Source organism: Castor canadensis, chromosome 7 (genome assembly GCF_047511655.1).
Source record: "Castor canadensis chromosome 7, mCasCan1.hap1v2, whole genome shotgun sequence".
Lineage (NCBI taxonomy): Eukaryota > Metazoa > Chordata > Mammalia > Rodentia > Castoridae > Castor > Castor canadensis.
In genome coordinates this window covers 31,599,444-31,625,642 of record NC_133392.1, presented here as the reverse complement: position 1 = coordinate 31,625,642, position 26,199 = coordinate 31,599,444, and the positions used below count along the sequence as shown (strand labels likewise).

The window sequence follows — 26,199 nt, the reverse complement described above, 5'->3', positions numbered from 1 at the left end:
TAGTGTAGCTATAAAAAAAATCCAGGAATGCTATTATCTAATCTGTAGTGCATGTTCAGATTTTGCCAGTTTTCCTTGTAATGTCCTTCATTACAAAATAAAATTCTGGATCACATGTTACATTCAGTTATTAACTCTTATTTTTTTCTTCAATCTGGAATAGTTTCTCAATCTTGCATGGCATGAAATTTTTGAAAAGTAGAGGCAAGTAATTTTTAGAATGTTGCTCAATTTGGGTTTCTGTGTTTCCTCATGACTGTTTTGGGTCATGCATTTTTGGGTTGTAATCCTATAAAGTGGTGTTAATATTCTTGGAGCATCATATCAGAAAACACATAATATCCCATTACTGGTGATACTAATTTTGGTCACTTGTGTTATCTGTTAGGTTTCCTCTGTTGTAAAGTTACTGTTTGTCACTTTGTGTGGGGATCATCCCTTTACATAGTTTGTGACTAAGTATCTTATTATGCCTCAAACTTTTACATATTTATTTTATATCTGTCCATTCTTACCTAAGTTTTACAATGATGTGGCACTAAATGGCCCAGGCAACTAGTTCATGAGAACTGATCTTGAAAATACCCAATATAAAAAAGTGCAAACAGAATGGCTCAAGTGGTGGAGTGCCTGCCTAGCCAGTGTGAGGTGAGGTCCTGAGTTCAAACCTCAGTACTGCCAAAAAACCCCCCCAAAACAACAAAAAAAAAAACCCCAAAACCAAAAAAGGGTTGGCAGAGGGCTAAGCGATAGAGTGCCAGCTTATCAAGTATAAGCACTGCCAAAGAAAAGAAAAAAAGATTTTTCCCTGCCTTTGGCTTTCAGTGTTTTCACTATGATATGCCTATATATGGTTTCCTTTGTATTTATTCTATTTAGGGATTCACAGGGCTCCTTAAATCTATATTTTAATGTATTTTGTCAGTTTTGGAAAAGTGTCAGATATTATCCATTTAAACACTAACTTTGAGGACTGAGAGTGTGGCTCAGGTGGCAGAGAACGTGCCTAACAAACACAAGAAACTGAGTTCAAACCCTAGTACCACCAAAAAAAAAAAATCAGTTTTGCCCTATTTTTCTTCCCTCCTGGGATTCCAAATGTATGCTATTAGATACATCCATATATATATATATATGTGGATATATATATATATATATATATATATATATATATATATATATGGATATATATATATATATATTCGTTTTTCCTGTGTGATTCATTCTGGTTATTTTCTTAAGAGCTGTCTTCCAAATCGCCCTCTCTCTCTTTTGCATGATCTGCTATTAAACTTACCTTCTGTGTTGAATTTTAATTTAATTATGTGTTTTCAGTTCTAGAATTTCCATTGTTTATAGATCTTGTTTTTATCTTGAACATTATAAGGAATTCTCATGGGGCTGGGGATGTAGCTCAGTGGTATAGCATTTGCTTATCATATGCTAGGCCCTGGTTTGATTCCCAGCACTGGCTATTTTGGTCATCAGCTACTTTCCATCAGAAACTATGGAAATATTTGAAGGTCTAGGATGCTGCTACAAATCATGTCTGGAGAGTGAACTTTGCTTTTGGCAAGCAGCTAGGACACTAGCAACCCACGATCACTTTGATGGAGGGGGCATTTGGCTTACTTCCAGGTATAGTCCTTTAGGTCTCACCCAAAGCAAGGACTCCTCTCCTTTATCAGTGACTATATTGCAATTTTTGTCTGTCTACCTCCACAAGACTATTAGAACACGGTTCCACTTCTTACCACAGTTCCACTTCTAGCCACTTCTTCCCAAATCTGCAGATGCTCTAAAGGGGAAAGAAACCACAAATACTGGGATCCTTCCTGTGGATTTTCTTTCTCTGGCAGATTGTGACTCTTATAGTCTTATGGTCTTATTAAATTTGTCAGTGACTTCCAGAGTTTTTAAAATTTTTGTAGTTGTTCTCAATAGAAGGATTGATCGAAGTGCCCAAGACACAGTACACCATTACTAAAATTGAAAGTCACCCTCATTATTTTTGCTAACTTAATATTTCTGTTCACAGATCGAGGCAACGACAACTGGCTGATTAAATATGATTGTCCAATGGATAGTTCTAGCTCTCGGGTAAGAGGTTGGTCTCTATCTCAAGGAAGAAGGGTTAGAAGGAGTGTCCTTGTAGTTTAGAAACACAAAATGGTCAGATTTAGGTCACATAAAATCAGAAGAATCAGGGAAGCACAAAGGTTTAAAATTAACAGGTTAGTATTTGGCCTAGTTTTTCCTCAATGTGTTTTAAGGAACATTGTACTGACTGATGTCAGTAAGAGGGTCAAGTAAGTTTAGAACTTATTCTGTCTCTGTTCCTTTGTGTTTTACATTGCAGTAGTATAGTAAAGGTCAGAAGTACTACATTAAGTGAACCTGTTTAATTTCATTCGGACCAGAATTTCTACACTTTTTTAAGCAGGGGATACTTTCACAACAGACTACAATTCCATAGAATGCAAGTTAGAGAAAATTGCTCCTGTAACTTTCTTACTCTCCCATTCCTCTCATCCTCTCTACCACTCTTCTCTGTCACTGCTGCTGCATGTCTTTTGTTTTTGTTTTTGTTTTGTTTTGTTTTTTGAGACAAGGTCTTGGTGTGTAGGCCCAGGCTGGCCTCAAACTCACAATTCTCTTGCCTCAGCCTCCTGAGTGCTGGGGTTAATAGGTGTGTGCCACCATGTCTGGCTCTTGAATATCTTTTAAAAGTAATAGGAAGGCTTCTTGAAGGAGACTGAGCCTGGTTTTGATTTCTTTTTCTTTTTTTTTCTCCCTGCCCGGGGGATAGCATCCAGGGCTTTGCGCATGCCAGGCAAGCAGTCTTATCATAGTATCCTAGAGCTATAACTTTAGCCCAAGTTTTTATTTCTTGTAGTGATCTTACTTCTTTCTTTAAGAATGGCTTTCAGTTTACTGGAGGTATGGCTCAAACAGTAGAATGCCTGTTTTGCAAGTGTGAAGTCCTGAGTCAAACCCCAGTCTCACAAAAAAAAAAAAAAAGGAATGGCTCTCAATATTTGTGCCTGAGTCATCAGAAAAGTTGTGCATCAGTGGTAGAGCACTTGCCTAGCATGTGTGAGGCTCTGAGTTTGATCCCCAGCATTGCAAGCAAATAAATACAAACTAAAAAACGTAGTACAGAGTTCTTTCCCCCAGAAATTAATTCATCAGGTCTGGAGGAAAATATAGGATTCCACACTTTTTAAAATAACAGATTCTAGGGGATTCTGATGTAGGTGTCCTGGAACCATAATCCCTGTTCCTGTGAAGGCATCAGTGAACCTGAAGGAAGCATGGAGTCACATAGATAGACTTGAGTATCTCTGTCATGGGCTGTCACAAGTGACCTGCCCACTCTTTCCATTCAGCTCTTGTCCTTTTCCTTCTTGTCTCACTGAAGCAGAACAGACTCCCTTGGGTAAGAGCAGCAAACTTGACTTCTTCGATTCTGTTTTCTCACTGGAAGATGTGGTCATCATTGTCATCCCCATCTTGACTCAGAAGTAGCATCTGAGTCAAGGTCCACACAAAATGACCTTGGCCAGCTGATGTGGATTTTTCTTTCTTCTTTTCTATTCTCAGGATTCTTGTTGCCTTTCCCTAGGAAGAATAACTTATAGTTATCTTTGTTTTTGTCATTATCCTTCTTAGCAAGGGCTGGCAAGTCCTGGGGAAGTGCACCTTTTCCATGATAAGAAAGCGACTGGCCGGGCATGGTGGTACACACCTGTAATCCCAGCGCTCAGGAGGCTGAGGCAGGAGGATCGTGAGTTCAAGGCCAGCCTGGGCAACATAGCGAGACCCCCATCTCAACAAAAAGGAAAAGAAAAGAAAGGGATCTGAGAACCTTGTACAAGACAGGTCAGAGGTGCCACAAGTGTACTAGGTTTAGATAACAATACGGAAACCAGTTCAGGGGGTAGCTGCAAATAAGATAAAGAAGGATTGGAGTCTGAGGGGGGTGAGATGGGTTGCTTTGCTACTACTGTAAAGGACCCAAGGCAAATATGAGCTCTCTTGGCAATCAATGTCTCCTTGATCTGCAGGACACTGACTGGGTGGTGGTGAAGGAGCCTGTTATCAAGGTGGCTGCCATAGACAATGGGTTGGCTTTCCCACTGAAGCATCCTGACTCCTGGAGGGCATGTAAGTCTCAAGACGACTGGTCTGGCTCTGCTTCTGCTCAGCTCCCGTTGTCTCATTATGCCTCTATAGAATTGTTCTGGGAATTAATGAAATATTGAAGCTCAGGCCTTGAACGCAATAGCCAGCATGTCAACTATTCAATAACGTAAACTACTATAATTTCTACCACCTATTCTTCCAATTGGAGGCATATGAATAATTTGAAATTAGAAGAAGAGGGGGCCTTGGGGTGTAGCTCAGTAGTGGAGTGCTTGCCTAGCGTGTGTGAGTGTTTGATCCCTAGCACTGAAAAGGAGAAGAGGGAGGAGGAGGAGGAGGAGTTGGAGGAGGAGGAGGAGGAGGGAAATTAAAGTGTAAAGATGAGTTTTCTCCTCTTTACTTTGCATTCTTCTCATTCTTTCTGAGGACTATCTTCATAATTTATTCTGTTTGTGTCTCTGCACATAAGCTGCTATGACCACTGTCCGGTCTTATTAATAACCTTATCCTATTATAACTGAGAAACTTTTAGAAAGGTTGAGAAAAAAAAGTAGGGAGTCCCTAGTTCCCTTTGCAGCATTAGTCTTCATTTTCAGAAATACCATTTCAGTGTCTCAGTGGCATGTAATTGCTTCTGGGTAGGCTTGCATCTTCGAAGGTCAAGAAACATCTGGTAAAGTGCTCTGGGATTAGAGATCTGTTTTTGAATTCTGGCTCCTTCACTTACTAGTTGTTTATTAACAGCACTTGCAAGGATTTCTTGTTGTTGTTTGTTTTCCTATTGTATATCAAGGAAGAAAAAAGTGCCCTAACAGGTAGAAGACACAGATGAGCAGGGACCAGCTTTGCTTTTGGCCTTTCCTCTTTTTAGATCCTTTCTACTGGGCCTGGTTGCCCCAGGCAAAAGTCCCATTCTCTCAAGAGATCAAAGATCTGATTCTTCCAAAGATATCGGACCCTAACTTCGTCAAGGACTTGGAGGAGGACCTCTATGAACTCTTCAAGGTTAGCCCTTGGAACCTCAGCCTGATACCATAGGCATTCCTAATGGTTTTTCTAATTTGTCCTGAAAGAAGCTAAGAGGGAATGGCTAAACATGTCTGACTTGAGTTAGCCATTGAAGAGCAAGGTTTCCACACATGGCCAGCAGAACTTGGTTTAAATGGGTTTGAGAAAATGGCAGCTGTGCCAGGTACCAGTGGCTCATATCTGTAATCTTAGCTACTGGGAGACCGAGGTCTGCCAGCCCAGGCAAATAGTTTGTGAGACCCTCCCCCATCTCCAAAATAACCAGAGCAAAAAAATGGACTGGAGGTATGGTTCAAGCAGTAGAGTGCTTGCTTTGCAAGTGGGAAACCCTGAGTTCAAACCCCAGTCCCACCAAAAACTAAAAAATAAAAAAATAAGGCTGCTGTGATAGATCATACTGGTGTGTATCCTGTGTGTCATGTGGTTGCACCATGTCCTTAGAGCTCTCATTTTCACATGGAATCCTAGAACACAGAGTTGGAGATGGAAAATAAGATACTCTCTTGTTTTCTGTTTTCCCATCTGTAAAAGGGGAAGTTCTTAGGGTACTAGTTGACTTCACCAAACCCATAAGCCTTACCATAGGCTTTCTTTATTAGAAAGTTCCTAAGTGGGAGGAGAAAATGGGTGCGGTGAGGCATTCACACAGATCTCACCTCCTTCTGGCCTCCTTTTGCAGAAAGATCCTGGTTTCGACAGGGGCCAATTCCATAAACAGATTGCTGTCATGCGGGGACAGGTAAGCTTGGGACATTCTCCAGGTGTCTTTTCAAGATCTGAGAGCATTATGTGCTCATGTTGATTAGATGGATAAAGCTTGTGTTTTATACCCTTTTTAGTCTGTGCCATACCTGTCTGTGACTCTGCCCTAAAACATGGGAGAGGGAAGGTAGCCTTTTCCTGTCTCCAGTCTTTTCCATGGTATCCAGTGCTTTGTAAAGCACTTACTGCATGCTTTTCTATGTGCCAGTTGCTAGATATGTTATGATGAATAAACCAGCACACTCCATCCTTAGTTTACTGAAGGCATGCTAAGTGCCTTGGTGGTTATGAGCTGGGCTCTGCAGTCAAACAGCCTCACCAGTTACAAGCTGTGTGACCTTGGGCAAAAGCATCCTCTGTTTTCTTTTTTATAATAGGTCAGTAGCGATACTTTGCACTGTTGGCAGGAAGATTGCCTGAAATAGCACATACCAAGTGTTAAATAAAAAATAATGCCTGGCCATGGGAAGCACTCTGACATTGAGTATGTTTATAATTTTATTGTCTAAGTTAAAAGTTGTATTATTCCTTCTTCCATTTCACCTTCCCAGAGAACCGCAGATACCCAGAACATTGTCAATACTCCAAAGCATAGTAAAGAATATGCTTGGAGAAGATTGGGGATATATAGTTCAGTGATACACGTGCTCAAGGCTGTGGGTTTGATCCTTAGCATTGCAAGGGGAAAACAAAAAGGAAGGGAGGGAGGAAGGAAGGGAGGAAGGGAGGACTGAAGGGAGGGAGGGAGGGAAAATATTACTGCTATAGCTAGGCATGGTGGTATATGACTGTAATCCCAGGCTGAAGCCAGAGGATGACAAGTTCACTATGGACTACATAGTGAGAGACCCTGTGTCAAAAGAAATAAAAAATTAAAAACAGAAGAATATGCTTAGAGAATGGTTCAGAAACTCTGTAGGGCACTGGCCACAAGTATATCAATTTGAAGTCTTGAAGAGAACTGGGATGGCATAGAGGTTAAGTGCATGAGTTGATGGGAGTACCTGGGTTTAAAGCCTGGCTTTGCCATTTACTACCTATGAGGTCTTGGGCTGGCCTTGAACTCGAGACCCTCCTGCTTCACCCTCCTGAGAGCTGGGATTATAGACCAGAATCACCATGCCCAGCTCTTAAGCAAGTTACTTGACTTCTCCTTCCCTTCATTTCTCCATTTGTATCTTGAAACAGTACCTGCTTAATAGGATTATTATGAGATAAATTACTCGAAACAGTTGGGGTAGTACCTGGTATATCAAAGTAAGTACTTAGTACTTAATAACTATTAGGATTATAATTTTGTATATAGAAAAGTCAACTTTTTGCATCTTTAAAGGACAGAGTGGCCTTCCCAACCATAATTAACACATTTTCTTTTTTCTACCAGTTACTAAAAGCTCCTGGTGAGAGCACTTCTTAGGCTTGCTGAACCCATTTTCCCTGGAAATGGTATTGTCAGGTTTTAAGAGCTGCTTCTATTATAGTTTTTGGAAACCTTAAAAGTCACATGCTATATTCTGGCATTACAGAACTCAATATAAAGGAATCAGCTTGATTCCTAAGCTTATACAGATGGTGTCCTGTTCATATCACAGTCCTTCCTCTACTCAGTCCCATGCCACCATACCAACCTTTTTCCCATTATACCCAATTAGGGCCATTGTCCAGGGTGGCAAAAAGTAGGAGAGGGTTGAGGGAGTGCATTCTTTGTATCTTGTGCTCTTATTATCTTTGGAAGGGCTTTTGGCTGAAAAAGCACCATGCAATAATACAAGCAAAGGAAGTATTTTTCGAGAGTAGGAATCTCAGTTTGAGCACACAACCAAGGGTGTTCCTAAGATGTGTTCTGGTAAGGGACAGTGGAGGGGAAATTTTTAAGGAATCAAGCAGAGAAATTGTCTGATCTTACATCACTTGTTTTGAAACTTTCTGCAGGTAAATGATAAATGATCTCGGGGTATGGCTGTATCATGGCAGCCAGCAGACTGTCTCATCCTTGCCTGACTCTTGCAGAATCAGAGTTTGCTTAGTCATGCATGCTTAGCCAATTCACCCTCCAAAATGACAGAGTCAGGCGTGGTGGTGCATGCCTGGAATCCCAGCACTCAGGAGGCAGAAGCAGAGGGTTCATGAATTCAAGGCCAGCCTGCACTATGTAACAAGACCCTGTTTTGGGGGGTTAAAAAAAAAGTCAGGGCCTGGGGATGTAGCTCAGTGGTAAAGTCTGCACTTTAACATGTTCAGGGTTCTGGGTTCATCCCCACACCACATTTAAAGAAATGTCAGTGAAAAAAAAAAAAAAAAGCAGACTGTTTGGTTTTAAGCAAGTCCCACGTAACCTATAGTGCATACTTTTAACACCTTAAGGTCCCGTAAGTATCCACTTTCTCCAGTGTGCTCTCTCCCACTCATATACCAAAGCCAAATAAGCTTCTACCCTACAGAAATCTGACATAGAACAAGGAGAAGAGGTTTACAAACCTATCTACTTAGCTGAGGCAATAGCATGTCTTTGCAACTTTTCTGTTAAAAAAAAACTTTCTTCTTGAAAGAAAAAAAGAATGAAGACTGGGGGTGTATCTCAGTGATAAGAGTGCTTCCCTAGCATATGTGAGGCTCTGGGGAAGAAAAATATCTGTGTGTGTGTGTGTGTGTGTGTGTGTGTGTGGTAGAGGGGTTTGAACTCAGAACTTCATGCTTGCTAGGCAGGTGCTCTGTCATTTAAACCCTGCTCCCAGCCCTTTTTTGCTTTAATTATTTTTCAGGTAAGGTCTTAAGTTTTTCCCCAGGGCCAGCCTCGGATCTTGATCCTCTTTACTTATGCATTCTGCATAGCTGGGATAACAGACCTGTGTCACCACACTCAGCTTATGAACTGAGATGGGATCTTGCTAGCTGTTTTTCCCCAGGCGGCCTTAAACCATGATTTTCCTGCTCTCTGCCTCCCTAGTAGTTGGGATTACACATATGAGCCACTGTGCCTCACCTTTTTTTTTTTGTTGTTGTTGATTTTTGAGACAGGGCCTTGGTATGTAGCTCAGGCTGGCCTCAAACTCACTGTGTAGCCCAGGCTGGCATTCCAACTCTTGGTCTGCCTGCCTTAGCCTCCTAAGTGCTGGGATTATAGGCATGAGCCACTATGCCTGGCCCTCTAGCTATTTTAATTGCTTGTTTCTTATCTCTTAAATTATTAACTAATTTACATTATTTTCAGTGTTATAAACAATACTACATTGTATCTTTTTTTTTTTTTTTTTTTTCATTTTTGGCAGGACTGAGGTTTGAATTCAGGGCTTCGTACTTGCAAAGTAGGTGCTCTACTGTTTGAACCACACTTCCAGCCCATTTTGCTCTGGTTAGAGATGGGGGTCTCTAGAACTATTTTCCCTGGCTGGCCTTGAACTTTGATCCTTCTAATCTCAGCCTCCTAAGTAGCTAGGATACAGGTGTGAGGCACTGTCACCTGGCTTGCATTGTATTTTTTTAACTAAATATTTTGTACATATCCATGATGTTCCCCTAGTCCTTACAGATGGAATTGCTAGGTCTGAGGGTGTAGCTCAGTGGTAGAGCACTTTGCTAGCATGTGCAAGGCCCTGATTTGAACCCTAGCACCACCAACATTTTTTTTAAAAAAGGAATTGCTCAGTAAGAGGGTTGTTCATTTTTTATTTCATTGTCAGCTGACTTGTCTAAAAGATTGCCTCACTGCCATGCAGGAGGGTGCCTGTTTCTTTGAGCTCTGAGGTCATCTTCTTTCTGGAACCTAAAGAGTAAAAGATAGGTATAGGTGTTTGTTTTCATTTTTCTGTTGTTTGAGACAGGGCCTCACTATGTTTCCCAGGCTGGTCTTGAACTCCTGAGTTCACGTGATCCTCCTGCCTCATCTGGAAGTACAGGTATATGCCAGTGCACCGTACAGGTGTATGCCAGTGCACCCAGCTTCTCATTTGTATTTTTATAATGATGAGAGGTTTCCATTTTCCATTTACTGCCCATTTGTATTCTTACTTTTGTAAATAGCCTGCTAATGTGATTTTCCATTCGTGTTTGTTTGTTATTGATTGTAGGAGGGCTCTGTCTGCTGGCCTCCCTGTGGATACAGACTTGGGAATCCCAGGCCTTTTCCTCACCCTTCTCCTTTTTCCTACTGCAGATCCTAAATCTGACCCAGGCCCTGAAAGACAACAAGAGTCCCCTGCACCTAGTCCAGATGCCTCCTGTGATTGTGGAAACGGCCCGTTCTCACCAGCGATCTTCCAGCGAGTCCTACACACAGAGCTTTCAGAGTCGGAAGCCTTTCTTTTCATGGTGGTAGCCCTAGAGGCAGGCAGAGGAAATCCTGCATGAGGCAGAGCCTGGGAGGAAGCCAGAGAAGCCTGTGGACAGCAGTACCTTTCAGAGCCCTCTGTCTCTGCTCACCACCTCCCTCAGGGCTTTCCCACCCACAGGGAGAAGCACAATCAGGGACAAGAGTGCTCCTGGGCCCTTCCCAGTGCTGGGGAGGCTGGAGTTCCACGCAAGGAGTCCAGGTGGCTGCTGAGGACCAACTCCCTTGCAGCAGCTCCTGGTGGCAGGCTGGGAAAGTCCCTGACACCCTGCTCCATTGCAATTCCCTATTATATTCTGCATCAGAAAGAAAGGAAAAAAAAAAAAACTATCAAAAACAAATTTCAATGCTTGTAGCAGAATCCAGATCCTCTCATGTCAGAAGCCTTTAATCCAGACCTAAATTTGCATAGACCCAGATGTTGGGATGCCTGACAGTTGCTTATTCCCATGAACCAAGACTGTGTCAGAGAGTCACTGATGGATCTCAATGCTGGCACAGACAGAAGACACACCTTTGCTTTTGGTTTTGCCAAATTTTTCCTTTCTACCAGTGCAGTACTGGCTTCTTGTGGAGGGCAGGCTTTTGTTCTGTACCTTCCAGCAGCTCTGTACATGAGCTTCTCTGCTCTCTGCCCTGCTGCAGCTTGCCTGTCAGTCAAGCAGAGGCAGGAGAGACTAGCACTAGCCTTAGTGTTTTTGTTTTAATAGGAAGTTGATGCCCAGCCTGTAGAGGTGATTCATGTGGGTGTTCTGGATGCTGAGAGGTCCAAGAGTGAACTATCCCAGCTTCACTTCCTGAATCCTTAGTCCCAGCCCTTCTGTAATATATTTCTGTTATTTTTCTTTTCTTTTCTTTTCCACCAACTCTTGACTTAGTTCCAACTCAGTTTAGGTTCTGGAGTGGGTCTCTAGAGGATTTCTGGGATAAGTGAGCTCCTTAGAGGCCAGGATATCAGGTCCTCAGACTTCTTTATTGCTATCACTATGGCTTGTGGAAGCAATACGACTTGTTCTGCCTCCTAATTGGCATTTCCCTTTGCTTCCTGGCAAAGGTCATGGTTTCTCCATGACTTTTTGAGAAAGACAGGGCTCAAAGGAGAGGCCTTCAAACTGTCTCCCAGTGCCTGCGCCCAGGTCAGTATGCATCTTTTTGTTTCCATGTGTCTTCTCCCAGCTGCCCCCTTTGCCAAATGTGTGAGTCCTTTCTACACCAAAGCAAAGAATGGCCTCAGGAGGGAGTAAAAAGTGTGCCACCTCTGGCTGAAGGGCAGCTGTGTTCATGCCCTGTGCTGTGGACACTTGTGATTCTCACATCCTGCGATTGGTCAATCAGCCTTGGAATGAAACTATCTTGAAAGTTTGAAAAACAACCAAAGAAGGAGAGTGAGGACTATGACTGTGTGTCTCCTCTACCTGTCCGCCTCCCACCATCCAAGAGACAGCAGAGATGTGCAGAACCTCCTGTTAGCTCGGCCAGGTTGCTCTCCGTCCACTACAGTCCAGGAGCCAGTTTGTCTTGGGCTTCCACCAGGTTGACAGGAAGTCTGAACGCTGGATATGCATGCCCTGCAGACAAAGGCATCACTCCTCTGCCTGCCCTGTCCTGCCCTTTTCTTGACAGTCCTGTCTAGCCCACCTGGACTCTGGCTTGGAGAACTATGTTTGAGAGAATACCTGCCTCTTGACCACACAAGCCATCAGGGGCTCACGTGTGTGTCGGTCTTCACAGACATCTTCAAGTGAACCTATTGGCAAGGCTCCCCATCGAGGTGCTTAGGAGAGCCAGAGTTGCCTGAAGAGGAGCCTGGGCTTCACCAGCCTCATGTGCACTGTCCTGCTCCAGACCAGCTCTGTGACCAGGAAGAAATTGGGTCCAATTAAGGGGGAGCCAATCCTGGCAGGCAAGAGTACAGGGTGCCCTTTTCTGGCCGTTCTCCTTTTTCCCTTGAAACTTGTACTCAGATTGCCTCGAATGTGGACTTTGGGAGAGCCAGAGGCCCAGAGTGCCAGGGCAGGCTTCTGGGCAGCACTTCTGGAACAGCCGTCCTACCAGCCTTAGGCCTGTCCCCATGTCAGGGAGTAGAGGCTGGGCTGAGTGCTGCTGCCCCCCATCCATCTTCTAATGCACTGTAGGAATTGTATGTAATGTATTTAAATCAATGCAAACGTATGAATAACAAACCTAGTTCTGATCTTTTTGTCCAGTTTTCTTTGGGAGAAGGAAGAGTGCAGGGTTTTGTTTGTTTTGGCTTGGGGTTTTTTTGGTACTGGGGCTTGAACTCAGGGCCTTCACCTTGAACCACTCCACCAGCCCTTTTTGTGATGGGTATTTTTGAGATAGGGTCTCACCAACTGTTTGCCCAGGATGGCTTCGAACTGTGATCCTCTTGCTATCTGCCTCCTGAGTAGCTAGGATTATAAGTGTGAGCCACTGGTGCCTGGCTAGAGTGCAGGGGTTTTTTTTTGGTGGTACTGGGGTTTGAACTCAGGGCTTCGTGCTTGCAAAGCAGGTGCTCTACCTCTTGAGCCACACCTCCAATCCGTTTTGCTCTGGTTATTTTGGAGATGGGGGTCTGGTGAAGTATTTGCCCAGGCTGGCCTCAAACCGTGATCCTCCTAAGTTCACCTCCCAAGTCGCTAGGATTACAGGTCACTGGCACACGGCCTAGAGTATAGTGTTAAGAACAAAGAAACCTGTGTTTCTATGGAGTTGCAGAGACATGGCTCCTGAGGCTGTATTTCCCCCTAATAGAGGAAGATAGATTTCATTTCCAAAGACCCAGGGCTCTGAAAACCAAGTGTTTTCATAACTCATTTCAAAACCTGAGCTGAGCCTATACTGATGTGACACTATTGCTAATCATACGTATTCCTCTTAGTGTATTTGTTGTAGAATTGCTCATGTCTTTTATGAGTTTTTTCCCCTCCATACTAGGGACTATACAGTATTTGTTCTATTTCCCAAAAAGCCAAACCAATTCGCATTTCAAAGTTATCTAGCCCCAAAGGTTTGGGATACAGATGTGGTTTTTCCTAGGGTGATTTTTCCTCTTGGTCACCAGAGGGCAGCCTTGCCTTGTGTGTGCCTTACTGCCCCGCTGAACCCTGGCCACTGATAGATAATCAAGCAGATAGGATAAGTGGGAAGGGAGAAAGCTAATGAGCATGTAGTCTTCTTTTGAGGTGGAGCCAGAATGCTAGGGAAAATCGTCATCTCAAGGTTTCCAGGCCACTAAATACCTAGGATTGTGGAGGGGCATTAGAATGATCAGAAAGCCTCTCCCTGCCTTGGGACAGTTGGCACATAAAAGCTGGTGTTTGCTTCTTTGCAGACTCAGCCAAGAACCCAGTGCTCATTATGTGGGGCCGACTGTAACAGCCTTCCCCTGGCCCTCCTGTGGATCGGGACTGCCTGCAGAGACCCTCCCATCTAGCCTCCAGATCCAACAGTCTGGAAGAGGGAGCTGTGGCACAGGGGGCACAGGGACATTGGAGCATGAGGGTGAGGAAGGAGAAGAGGCCTGTTGTGATTTGTCTTCCGGGGGAACCCTGGTCCCTTCTCCTGTGACTCCAGAGTCTCTTTCAGGATTCTCCCCTTCTGTAACAGATAGACACGATTCTTAATGCAAATGTTTTTATTTTCCACTTAAGCCACAGTTTCATTGTGCTAGCCTGATGGCATGAGGGTGTGGTAACAGTAGTAACTGGCAAAGTAGTAGCAGACTGAAGACATGCTGCATCTGAGGGCCCATCATTGACTCCCAGGGGATATCATGCAGCCCACTTAACAGTGCTAGGTCAGGAAGGGCTGAGGCAGAAGCAGTCTTGGTGTCTCCTCACTCTGGTGAGAATAGATCTCTCAAAGTGCAGAGTCCAGTGGACACCTCCAGTTCTGTTTTGATTTGAGCAGGACAGCAGCAACGGCCTCTTGCTTTCATTTATCCAGGTCGGGCTGCCTGTCTCAGGTCTCCCTTCTGCACCTTCCCAGGACCTTTAACAAAGGGTCCTTGTGATTCATGGGGAGGATACTACCTTTCCTGACCCCTTTCTGGATCAGTGTCTGATCTGGTGGAGATAGCTTGTGGGGTCTGACTTCCTCCAGTTCCTGCGGATCCTTCGGGAGTTCCCAAACTGCTCACTGGAGGCTGTCTCAGTGGCACTGCTCTGTGAGTCAACCAATAGAGAGCCGGGCTCTGGAACACTGCTGGGAGCAAGTATATGATAAGGCAACATCAACAAGGAGAATAAGATGAAAACTTAAAGAGAGTTTCATCGTGAAGGACTATAAAACACTGTTGAGAGTAAAATGAGACCAGGGCTTTTTTCTCTGCCCCTGATAACTGTGTGACTAGTTGAAGCTCTTCTATTTCTCTGCTGTAAAGAGAGCTGATCCAGATCAGGGAATGGGATACTTGGCATGTCTCTACCTTCAGGCATGAAGGTATTTTAAGCAGCAACTTTGGATCACTTGGAGTTAATCCAAGCAGTGAAGCTGACTTGGCAACCCAAACCTGATGACCTGTTCAGGTCTGATGTTCTGACTGTGGGCCCCAGAGAGGGCAGCGAAGGAATGGAGCCCAGTGGGGAGCCTGTTGTGATTGTTGTAGGCCATGGTTTAGCTGGGTCCCTGGGGCTTGTTGCTTCTGGGTTGGCAGTGACTTAGGCAAAGAGGTGGATGATTAGGGAGCCTGGGGAGAGATGCTACCTGAAGGTAAGGTTTCTACAACTTGTAAGTGGTGCCTCTGCACTATATTCCTATGCCATATTCTCTGTACTCCCATTGCAGGCTTGTTTTTGAATGTTACCTATTCTACAACAGGTAAATAGAATTACTTGGTTTCTTCCAAACAATACTCACTCCCACCTGGCTGAGAATCACTGTGAAATAAGGTGGTGCTGGTAGAACAGGTATCCCTTATGGAGTCACATGATTCCAACAGTAACAGCAGTCTTTCAGGGGCCAGCCAATGGTGGTACTGTGTGGTCCTTCCAACAACCTCAACTGTAAGCACTTTATGGTGAGGCCAAGTCACCAGCTCCAGGTCACAGCCCAGAAGTGGCAGAGCAGACATCACTACTGCCCCTTCCCTCAGCCCCCCAGTCCCAGGCACCTACGTGAGCCGGCTGCAGTGGTGCAGTGAATGACCCAGGGCCTTCTGCCTTGGGGGCCTCTTCCTGCGCAGCCTCCTCAGGGCCTCTGCCATACGGTGATCCCCAGCACACTCCCAGATGATCTGGGCTCGCTCCTCAGCCAGTTGGTCCCCACTGTGCTGAAACAGGCCCTGGATCTGCAGCAACTCAGCATCTTGGAAGATATTGGCCGAGGCCTGCTTGCGGCCCCGGGCCTCAGTGGGGGCCTGCCAAGGGGGTGGCTCACTCACCACAGAGGCTGGGGTGCCCATTGCGGGTGCTCTGAGGATGTAAATCATAGAGACATCAGTACTCAACAGGCTCCCCCTTCCCAGAGTGGGGATCCCGACTGACACAAAGGCCTCTGGTGTTTCCATTTTTCAGGATTCAAACTGCAGTAAAGTCTTGCCTTCAGATCACTCTAGATTCTCAAGATCACCTTGGGGAAATGGTACGAATACTGATACATTAAGTGCTTACATGCCAAACACCTGGATTCCTGGCAACTGCTGAGGTAAGAATTACTGCTTATCCCCATTTTACAGGTGAAGTGCCACTCAGGTTAAATGACTTGCCATGATCACAAACCTGGGTCTAAGCATAAAGCCTGGAGCACTTACAAAGTGCTTTCAAGTCCATGAGGTGGCAAGATGCCAGTATGGCTCAAACTTGAGCACTAAGCGTGTATTAGGTGCTGCTGTAAGAGCTTGATTCACAGAACATCAGTGACATGTACTAAGCACAGCAGCCTAGGAGGTAGGTACTTTGATCATCATTTCATGGAGAGCCTGAGGAACAGAGAGGTCAGATCATCCATGGTTGTGCAACTGGAACTGGAATCAGACATGTTTAATGCAAAGGCCCAGACTGTTACACAGGTGAGGGGAGCGTGGAACTGAGCTACCCTAGTTGGAAGCCCAGCTCAGCACTTGCTGGTGGCTGTCCATGCCTTGACTGCAGGTGCTAGGACCAACTTTGTAGGCATGATGTGAAGACACAAAGCAATTAGAACAGTGCTTGGGTATTGCCACAGGATGACTATCCCTTACCCAAAATGCTTGGCATTTTGGATTTTTCAGATCTTGGAATATTTGCATGAATATAATGATATATCTTGAGAACAGGACCTGGCTTAAACACAAAATTCACTTATGTTTTCTATATAGCGTATACACAGCCTACAGGTAATTTTATGCAATATTTAAAATAGCTTTGTGCAAGAAAGAAAGTTTCATGATGTGGAACTTTCCACTTGTGATACTACATCAGCACGTAAAGTTTTGTGTTTGGAGCACTTCAGACTTTAAATTTTTTCAGATTAGGAGTGTTCAACCTATATTCTGTTTTTCAATTTATAAAATCTAGAAGCATCCACCTTGGGATGAACTGAATCGATATAAATTGGCAAACAATAGAATAATCAGGTCTGACCACAGTGGGGAGAGTGCAGAACAGGAGGCTACAAAATCAGAGGTTGACATAAGAAAGTTCAATAGATGCTATGCTCTTGTGTCAGTATCTCTCCAGGAAATAAAGATTAAAATGCCTTGATTCTTTCTGGATATTTCACTTTGAATAATCATGGCATAAGAAACGCTTCACCTTATCCTTATCTCTAGTACAGCCTGAAAAAGCTATGGGGTTAGAAAACAGCCTGGAGACAGGGAAGACCAAGGACTTTGGCATTGCACAGAACTGGGTCTGAATCCTAGCTCTGCCATCTTCCTAGCTCTGTGACCATAGGCAAGTTCTCAGCCTCTCTGACCTGTTGCCTTAAATGTAAAATGTTATAATAATACCCACTTCTCTTATTACAGAACTGTAATAGCATTAAGTGAGCCTAGTACAGTATCAGGCACTCAGAGCTAAATAAATGTAAATGTCCCTCTTTTTGGCCTTCCTGACTTTTGTATGTAGGTCAGAGGTATAGTATGGACACTCCATTTCCTCTAAGCATTGTGGCCAGAGCCAGCTGAGGACAGGCCTGTGCTGCTTCCTGTCCCTGCCCCAGTCCTAATGGGGAGGGAGGGATGGGTCTAGGCTAGAGCTGGGCTCCTTTCACAGCCATCTACAGAGGTGGCTATCCAGCAGCTGGCCACCAAAGGGGGCCGGGGAGTGTTTAAATACATTCAAAGAAAGACATTTATGTACTTGCTGTAGAAAGAAGCAAACAGAGCATCATAAATTAAAGCATTTCCAATTTCCTATACTCAACCTACTTGCAAAGCCACCCTCACCCTAACCTGCCATTTGTTCTTTTCTCTGGAGAGTTTGAGTCATCTCTCCACCCCATTCAGACTCCCAGAATTATTACCCCTCCCCTCCACCTTACCTCATAACAGTCGTCTTATTCCAGTAATGTCCACATTTACCCTGTCCCAGTTTCTGTCATAACCCACTGGTTCAAGGCTGTTTACTGGGTGACAGTTCCCCCAGCCTTGAACCAGTGGCACTCTTCAGAGGAAACTCTTCAGCTTCCACACAAAAATCTGGAACTGCAGCCCAGTCCAGTGCACTGGCTTATGAGTCAGGAGACTCAGGTTTCCAGCCCTGGTTCTGTCACTCCCTGGCTGACAGGCTGCAGGCAATTCACATCACCGGTGTGGGCTAGTTTCCCTCTTCCTACTGTGAGAACAGTCAATGCTGATGGGCTGTTAAAGGGCTTGCACTTGTGCTGAGGGTCAGTGATTCCCTGATGGGGCCACGTCTGTACAGACCTGTACAGAAGGATAACAAGCTTGTGTGCCAGGGCCTAAAAGCAGCATGTGTGGACAAGTCTGGTTAATTAGTTGTCAGCAAATTCCCCTTCCACTACTTCCCCAATCTCCTCTGGAGGCAAGACACTGATTTGCTAGAGTGGGCTGTGGGGTCAGGATCTAGGAAAATAGAGAACTCTGCTCTCAAGCACCCTAGGGATCAAGCAGACGGTTAACTTCTCAGCTGGCCTAGAGTGGTGGGAGAAGGGGTCCCTCTTCTCAGACACAGGTAATCTTAACCCCCTCCCTAGGATAGAATGGTGACAAGGATCAAGTAGCAGCAGCTTTCTTGGGGAGAGGAAATGCCTTGGGGCCTGACTTCCCAGATAGTCCCAGGAACCTCTGCAGGGCTGCAAGGTCTTGATTGGGCAGTCTCCAGAATAATCTGGAGGCCTCACTTTGGGATTCAGATGGCAGAGTAAGGCTGGGAATGAAAGTAGGTGGATTCCAAGTAGAGTTAGAAGGTAAAACTTTGGGAAAACCAATGAAGTGGTGAATCAGAACAGTTTATCAGAAGAAACTTTTCCTGCTTCATTTTATGTCAATAGTTACTTTCCCCCTGGTTTCCTGGATAAAACCTTAATCCAGGAAGGTCAGTGTATACTTGAACAATGGTACTTTTTAAAACTGGAAAATGAAACCACAGGGCTATTAAAAGATTACAAATGGATCTTTCATTTCAGAACTGATGATAAACATAGGTCTGTGCACAAATGAGTAAAGCCTAATTACAAAATATTTCAATCGGACACAAACTAGGTTAAAAATGAATGCCCTAAGTAAATACCAAATGTTGAAAATGACAAAGTTCAACTTGTTTTGAATCAAGCAGCAAGTGAAGAACTATAGAGCTCTAACAAAGAAGTATATGTTAAAAATGACCCACTCAGCAATGGATTTGCAATATATAAATATGGTACATAATTGAGCATTCTTTGTAACATATGAAGTTAGTTTTGACAGCTATTCTAAGTGTGTATTTCACTGTGGTCTCAGGGAGGTAACCAGGAGAGGCAGACACATTTGGGTGAGCTGGGCAACTGCTGATTCCTATTCAGCCTGTTGTCTATGAAATAACCCTGGCAATAGCAATAATCTCTGTAATCAGAGGCCAAGGGCCTCTTAGAAAAATAACTGGAGGCTCTGGCCCAAGGCCCAAATCAACACTTGTGGCCCTGGCCTGCTACTTTGCACAGACATCCACAGGACAGCAGCTGAAATCTGCTACTGCTCAAGTGGGAAGTCCAGTCCAAACGGCTGTGTGGGCTCTAGAAAGTGGAGAAAGAGCCTGGGCCCTTTCTGCAAACCAGTTCTCAGACAAGACTTGCAAATAAATGTCTAGGTTAAGCAATAATTTTAAGAGGTCAAGAACACTGAATTCTGGCTGTGCTACTGACAACTGAATGACTTTGGGTAAGTCTCAGTTTGCTCCTCATCAAAATAATGAGTAAAAAAAAATTGTCAGCGGCATAAAGGAGGTGAAGTATGTAAGAGTACCTCGTACCTCCCATACAACAAACCCTCCACGTACTGTAAGTCATTGAATAAATGATGTCAGGAGGAGGCTGTTAACTAATAGGACTATAGAATCGTGGACATTTTCATCAACACCATCAGCTGTAAAGTCACCAACAGGGGTCTTCGCTCATGGGAAAAGAAAACGAAAGGCAACAGTTTCATCTGAACACTTAAATTCTAGCCGTATTATTATTATATTTGGGAAGGGACAGTACTGAGGTTTTAAGTCAGGGTCACACTTGTTTGGCAAGTGCTCTACCACTTAAGCCATGCCTCCAGTTCTTTTTGCATTCCTTATTTTTCATATAGGGTTTCTCACTTTTTGCCCAGGCAGTCCTCAGACCTCTGTCCTCCTACATATGCCTCTGAACCCCAGCACCTAGCCTTCAATCACAGCTTCCTGATTAAACTTATGGAAGCCGCTTGCTGTGCAAGCACAGAACAGTATTTCCAGAGGGACTTTTTAATCCTCACTTGAGATGGCATTATCAGACCACCCCTATTAATAGGCATTTAATGTTAAACCCATTTTACAGATTTAAAAAAAAAAGCTAAGCTCATGAAAGTTAAGTAACTTGCCTAAAGTCACAAGCGAGTAGGTGATGAGGCTCAGTTATGAACCAGGTGATCTGACCCCAGGACCCATGCTCTCAATCACTATTATTTTTGTTTCTACCAGATGGTTGAGGAAGTCTTCAGGGGAAAGAAAAACCCCAGAAATTTCTGAAATCTCTTGGAGCCTGCTTTTTGGAGGTCGCCTGCGATCCAAAGTCAGGACTCCCAAGTCAGCTTCTGTGCGCTCAGCACTTCACGGTCCGGTGGGGAGTTAGAGGCGCGCCACGCTGAAGGGTAGCTGGGAGAGACCTCAAATCCAGATGGGGCAAGCCCCTCCACGGCTTTCGAAAGGGAGGGTGGGGTGTGCAGAGCAGGGCTTCCTGCCGCGATGATGCTTGCAAAGGCCAAGCGGCATTCACAGGCAGGACAGAAGCCTGGGAGAGGGAATCTCGGCCGAGGTTACACGGTGACAGCCCTAGAACGATCGGCCACCCCGGGATCAAAAGTGGCCACTCCGCAGAACTATGGATCCCTAAGTGGATATGGGTTGTGCGATCCGGCGCTCCCCCTCGGGCTGACAGTCCGCCCGCCTGCTCCCAGTGCAAACCGGCGCCGGACCGCCGATCCACGTACCTGGTTGCCCGAGGCGGGCCGCACGCAGCCCCGAGCTGTCCGGGCCACCTGGATGGCAGCGACGGTTACCCCGGAGAAAGCGCTCCGGAGCCCAGGAACAGCCAATCCTCAGCCCCAGCCTTGCTGCGAGCTGCAGAGCCAGCCTTCCAAAATCGAACGCGGAGACTCCGCGAGCCAATCAGCGGTCGCACAGGGGGAGGGGCGTGTCATGCCCTGCCTTCTCCCTCCGCCCGCCTCCAAAATCCAGTGCGGAGATTCTCGGAGTCCAATCAGCGGCTGAGCGGCTATGGAGGGGGCGTGTCTTCACGGGCGCTTCCCTCCGCCCTCTTGCGGCTCGTGGAGGCGCCCCCTTCATTGACGTCAGTCCCCAGGGCCAGCGCGGTTTTGCCCTCCAGAATGCCGGGCGGGGCCGCATTCCTGCCCGTGGGTGCGGCGGTGGCAGGCCCAGCAGGGTGCACGTGACGGATGCCCCGTCTCTGAGCTGAGGCCAGCGCGCGCCGCGCCCGAGTTCTTTTGCTGCCAGTGGCCCTTTGTAGATTCTTAAACCTGCAGCTCCTGAAACTCACTTCTCCTCTCACCTCTGTACCGGCTCCAGCTTTACAGAGAGAAGAGAGCAGTCGGTGCTGCAGCCAGAATGGGCTTCAAAGCCAAATGTCATAGGAGTTCGAGTCTTAGATCAGCTGTGCAACGTTAGGCCAGTGGTACTTAACAGTTTGCACTCATTGTTCATTAGAGACAAGTCTGGGTTCCTTGACAGGCAGAAACAGAATTGTAGCCCTTGCCCTTTATTGTCTAGTAAGGAAGGCAAACACAAATAACCTAAAACATTTAGTATGCGATTACAATTATGATCAATGTCATGCGGTAAAACGAAGAGACTTCTGGGAGGTCCTGGAAGGCAGAAGAAGTTCTTAGAATGAAGAGGATGGGGTCTGGGAAGAATGTTTAATGAAGAGAGAAAGGCACGTGCTAGGGCAAAGACGTAGTTTTGCTTGGGAGAGATGAAGTAAGGCCTGGAGTAGTGCTAGCAAGGCAGTGCCTGGTAGGATGCAGAAGGCAGAGGCGAGCAATGAAGTTGGCATTCGACCCTCTAAGGGATTTTATTGACTAGGAATCCTACAGCACTTACTATGTGCCAGTAATGCATGTTAGCACTTGACAAATATTAGCTCATTTTATACTGGTGGTGAATTTGAGGTTTTAGAAGGTTACTACAACTGTGCTTGGAACTTGGATTGCAGAGGGTGCAAGTGGATGCAGGGTATTTATCACGTTCTTAATAAATGCTTGTTTCCTTCCTTGGAAGTTGAGGGTTTTTTTGTGCTCTTGTCCAAAAGTACTTAGCAAGAATGCCTGGGTATAGGCTGCAAGGTCTCCCTGACTTATTTTTCACTTCAGAGCTGACCTCCTAAGCTTTGCAAAAGTTCTCTTCTGCAACAGTTCCAAGAGACAAGGGTAAGAGCCAGCTGGGATTGTGGGTCCTTTTGTGCAAGGTAAAGGGGATGTTAGGGAACAGTTCTTCATCCTGTGGTCTGCAGTTCCTCTCTCTGTCCCTTTGCACAAAAACAGAACCAGCAAGTGTTATGCTCCAACAACAGGCTTTTTGCAGTGGTTTTTCTGCCTTTCCTGAATCTCTGGGAAATGGCAAAAAAAAAAAAAAAAAAAAGGCATGTTCATCTCCAGTGAAAAGTAGTGGGCTGGTGGAGTGGTTCAAGTAGTAGAGTGCCTGCCTGGCAAGTGTGAGGCCCTGAGCTCAAGCCCCAGTGCTACAAAAAAAAAAAAAAAAGAAAGAAAGAAAGAAAGAAAAAGTATTGTTGCAAAGTCATTCAGCTTGTCTAAGGAAGAGACTCCAGGCTCTTAAGCCAGAGGTTGGGCTTCTGAGCCAGGGACTCCCCCTCACCCACTCTAAGCAGTAGGAAAGCCAAAGTCTTGGCATATCAGTGCTTGGAGAACCTAGGAATTCTGATGCCATCAGCCCAAATGAGCACACCAAAGTAGGAATTGGGAACTTGTAGTTTCTGGGTAAGATGTGACTAAGGCTGGGTGGAAAATATCTGTTGTCTCGAGTACATGTGACTGCACTTACCACACTTGGAACCATCTCCATTGTCACAGCTTTATGATTCAATATTTCTGATGAGAAGATGAGGCACTTCTGTAATTGCATAGGCCATGAGAAGCCTCACTAGGAATGGGGACATCTGGAACTCACAGAATGAAGCAAGAAGCAATAAACAAGGCCCTGTTTAGAGAAGGTTAACACTGTGGGATTTCACCTGGTGTCTTCAGGCCAAGACCTGATTTAGTCAGGGCCCCGATTACAGTGAGATAAGAAAGGAACATTTCACAGAGCACAAAAAAACCTCAGTAATTAAGATAAATAATATCTCAGTGCAGTATTTTGAAAAAATAAAAATGAATGTGAAAAGCCCATGATGAGCAAAATATCAAAATTCAAAATAAAGACGGACTATTGTTATTCTGTAATAAGAACAATCATTTCCCATCAGCCCCTGGTTTCTAGGCAGACTCCATAGCATTGGCTTTACAAAGACTGACAAGTGAACAGATTGGGTAATATGGGTTACAGTGCTTTTTTCCATTTGGTTCAGGAAATGGAAGGATATTTGGATCAGGCACATATGGTTCAACAGGATGCTGTTTTTACCCTCAGGGGAAGGAAAGTCTAGAAAAGGAGTTCTGTCCCTTTAACCTTAAGCAAGTGACTGAACCTTTCTGCCTCTCAACTTTGACATATTTAAAATGAGAAACAATAGGGCTGGAGGTGTGGCTCAAATGTAGAGCCTGTCTAGCAAGCACAAAGCCCTTAGTGCAAACCCCAGTACCACAAAAAAGAAAACCAAATCAAATGGGAACAATAAAGACCAGAGATGTAACTCAGTGGTGGAGTTCTGCTTAGCATGGAGGAGACCCTGGGTTTGAGTCTCAGCACTGTGAAATAAATTTTAAGAAATAAAATGAGAATAATCTCAGTGTTGGCTGTGATGACAGGCTGAGTGCTTCATAGACTGAGTGGTTTAACCAACCATGATCAAAAATATTTTTTAAAAATGCATCTGTCCTGAACATGTACAGATTTTTTTGTTGGTTTTCGTTTGTGGTGTTAGGATCAAAGTGGATACTAGGCAAGTACTCTACCATTGAGTATACTCCCAGCCCCAATTCTAGGCTATTTTATTTTTTTAAATAAAAATTTTATTAGGAAATATTCATTATATGGGGGATTTGTAGTGACAATTCCAATTAGACTTATATTGTACATTATTTACATTGTCCCCATCGTCTGTCCTCCTCAGCCCCCTCCCTACCCCACTTAAAGCAATTATAAGAGGTTATTTAGTTCTGTTTCATATAGGTATTTGAAATCTATTAACCATATACCATCACCTTAATCTCCTTCCTTTACCCTCCCCCTTCCCATTAGTACCCCCCCTCCGCATACACTGTGCCTATTTTTCAGTTCTGATTTTCATTATTAATATTTAAGTTGATGTTCAAAGGGGTGTCTCAATGTATGCCCTCTGTGGGTGTCCTTTACTTTGGTCTGTTCAATCCTTTTGAATACTCTCCCTTACCCCTTTACCTTCCTTCCCCTGTTTTTCAAAAGTTTTCAGTACACATCCTTATAACCTCTACCTTTACATCTTATGGAACGTGATATTACTGAAGCTCTATCATTCTCTTTTCCTTTCCTTCTTTTCTCCAGTTCCATAGAGTAGTTCCACTGTTACAAACGTGTTCTACATTTGAGTTTGTATATACTCATGCTTATTTTTGTGTATATATTTATCTTTGAATCTATCTATCTTCCTCCTATGAGGGAAAACATGCATCTTTTGGGCCAACCAGGGATCTGCATGCTTTGTTTATGTGTTTCTTCAGGTCTCTGATCATGCCTAACACAGTGGCTAGGATTTGCTGACTGGTTTCAGCAGTTTCTCTAAATGAGGAAGTGGGCCATGTGTCATGTAGTCTCCATGTCTGTTACTTTCCCATGGAAAACTTGGGAATCTCCATGCCTGTTGTTTTCTCACGGAGACCTTGAAAACTTGACTATCTTGTAAGTCTTGATTTATTACCAGGGACTGTGCCCTACCAGTCTGTGTTTCCTCTACCTCCTAACCTGTCCCACTTTCAAAGTGGCTGTACCATTTTGTGCTCCTACTAACGATGAATGAGAGTTCTTGTTGCTCTACATCCAGGCAGCACTTGGTGTCAGTGTTCTGACCATTTTAGAAGGTGTGTAGTGATCCCATGTTGTTTTTAATTATAATTCTCCAATGACATTGGGTATGCAAATCTTTTCATAAGTTTATTTGCCATTTGTATACCTTCTTTGGTAAAGTGCCTTTGGCCCATTAAAAAATTGCATTGTTTATTTTCTTGTTATTGAATTTTATTTATCTTTTAGGCTGTACTAGGGTTTGAACTCAGGGCTTCACACTTGCTAGGCAGGCGCTCTACCACTTGAGCTATTCCACCAGTCCTTTTTTGTGTTGGGTACTTTTGAAATAGGGTCTTGCAAACTATTTGCCTGGGGATGGCTTTGAACTGAGATCTTCCTGATCTCTGCCTCCTGAGTAGGTAGGATTACAGGCATGAGCAACTGGCACCTGGCTATCTTATTGTTGAATTTTAAGAGTTCTTTGTATATTTTTGGATAACAATCCTTTATCAAATATGTCTCTTGTAAATATTTTCTCCTGCTCTGTAGCTTGTTTGCTTGTGTGCTTATTCTCTTAACAGTATCCAAGCATCGATTTTTAACTAATGAGGACAATGTTACCCCAAATTTGCCCATTCAACTTATCTGGGCTAACTGGAAGGTGGAATGGCTTACTGAAGACTCAGTTACAGAGCTGTTTTGGAGACAAGCCCCTAAAGGGATGAGCTCTGAATTACAAGATGTGGTTCTACACTTTGAATCATTATTTGGTACTATCTCTCCCATAAGCCTGAACCCATGATCCAGAAATCAAGGGTAGAAATGAGAGTGGATAATTTTACTAGTGGATAATAACTTCCTGTTATCCACTAGTAAAATTTTTTATTCCTGCCCCAGTAACCTTGAGCCCTGCAGATATGGAAGTCCTATCCTATAAGGTATAGGGCTGGTGGGAAGAGGGGAGGACATTGCAAGTAGAGGACATGGTAAGAGTTGCAGTGAATTGGAAGGTGGGACTGTCCATTTTGGTGATCCATGCTGCTGAACCAACAAGCAAAAAAAACAGATTATTCTACTGGATTAAAAACTTGATCCATCTTATCAGGAGTTGTTACTACATATTGGGATATATTCATTTTGTATTACCAAATAGCA

The 26,199-nt window shown here is 44.4% G+C and overlaps 2 protein-coding genes across 3 annotated transcripts in view; one reads left to right on the top strand and one right to left on the bottom strand.

Moving 5' to 3' along the window:
* Positions 1-12,458, top strand: part of Pi4k2a (phosphatidylinositol 4-kinase type 2 alpha) — a 37,959-nt gene extending 25,501 nt beyond the window's left edge. Inside the window, exons 5-9 of the mRNA XM_020177756.2 lie at positions 2,039-2,100; positions 4,068-4,167; positions 5,018-5,151; positions 5,855-5,914; positions 10,091-12,458. Of these exons, the coding sequence (XP_020033345.2) occupies positions 2,039-2,100; positions 4,068-4,167; positions 5,018-5,151; positions 5,855-5,914; positions 10,091-10,252 (518 nt within the window). The 3' untranslated portion in view covers positions 10,253-12,458. The remainder of the gene's footprint in view (positions 1-2,038; positions 2,101-4,067; positions 4,168-5,017; positions 5,152-5,854; positions 5,915-10,090) is intronic.
* Positions 12,459-13,883: 1,425 nt separating this feature from the next.
* Positions 13,884-21,019, bottom strand: Avpi1 (arginine vasopressin induced 1). 2 transcript variants are annotated; one of them, XM_074078593.1, is made up of 3 exons: positions 20,859-21,019; positions 15,382-15,678; positions 13,884-14,470 (listed from the first exon to the last, which is right to left on the bottom strand). In XM_074078593.1, exons 2-3 carry the CDS (start codon positions 15,666-15,668, stop codon positions 14,320-14,322), a joined length of 438 nt encoding a protein of 145 aa, XP_073934694.1. In that variant the 5' UTR covers positions 15,669-15,678; positions 20,859-21,019; the 3' UTR covers positions 13,884-14,319. The 2 variants fall into 2 exon arrangements, with proteins under 2 accessions (XP_073934694.1, XP_020033336.1); XM_020177747.2 differs by having other exon boundaries at positions 13,884-14,467.
* Positions 21,020-26,199: the final 5,180 nt, after the last annotated feature.

What these genes read in the sequence shown, in the direction of transcription:
- Avpi1 (XM_074078593.1), bottom strand. Translation starts at nt 15,668, where the DNA reads ATGGGCACCCCAGCCTCTGTGGTGAGTGAGCCACCCCCTTGGCAGGCC. An exon ending in CACCACTGCAGCCGGCTCAC is followed by an intron (nt 14,471 to 15,381) that starts GTAGGTGCCTGG and finishes ACTTGCTCCCAG; the next exon opens with CAGTGTTCCAGAGCCCGGCT.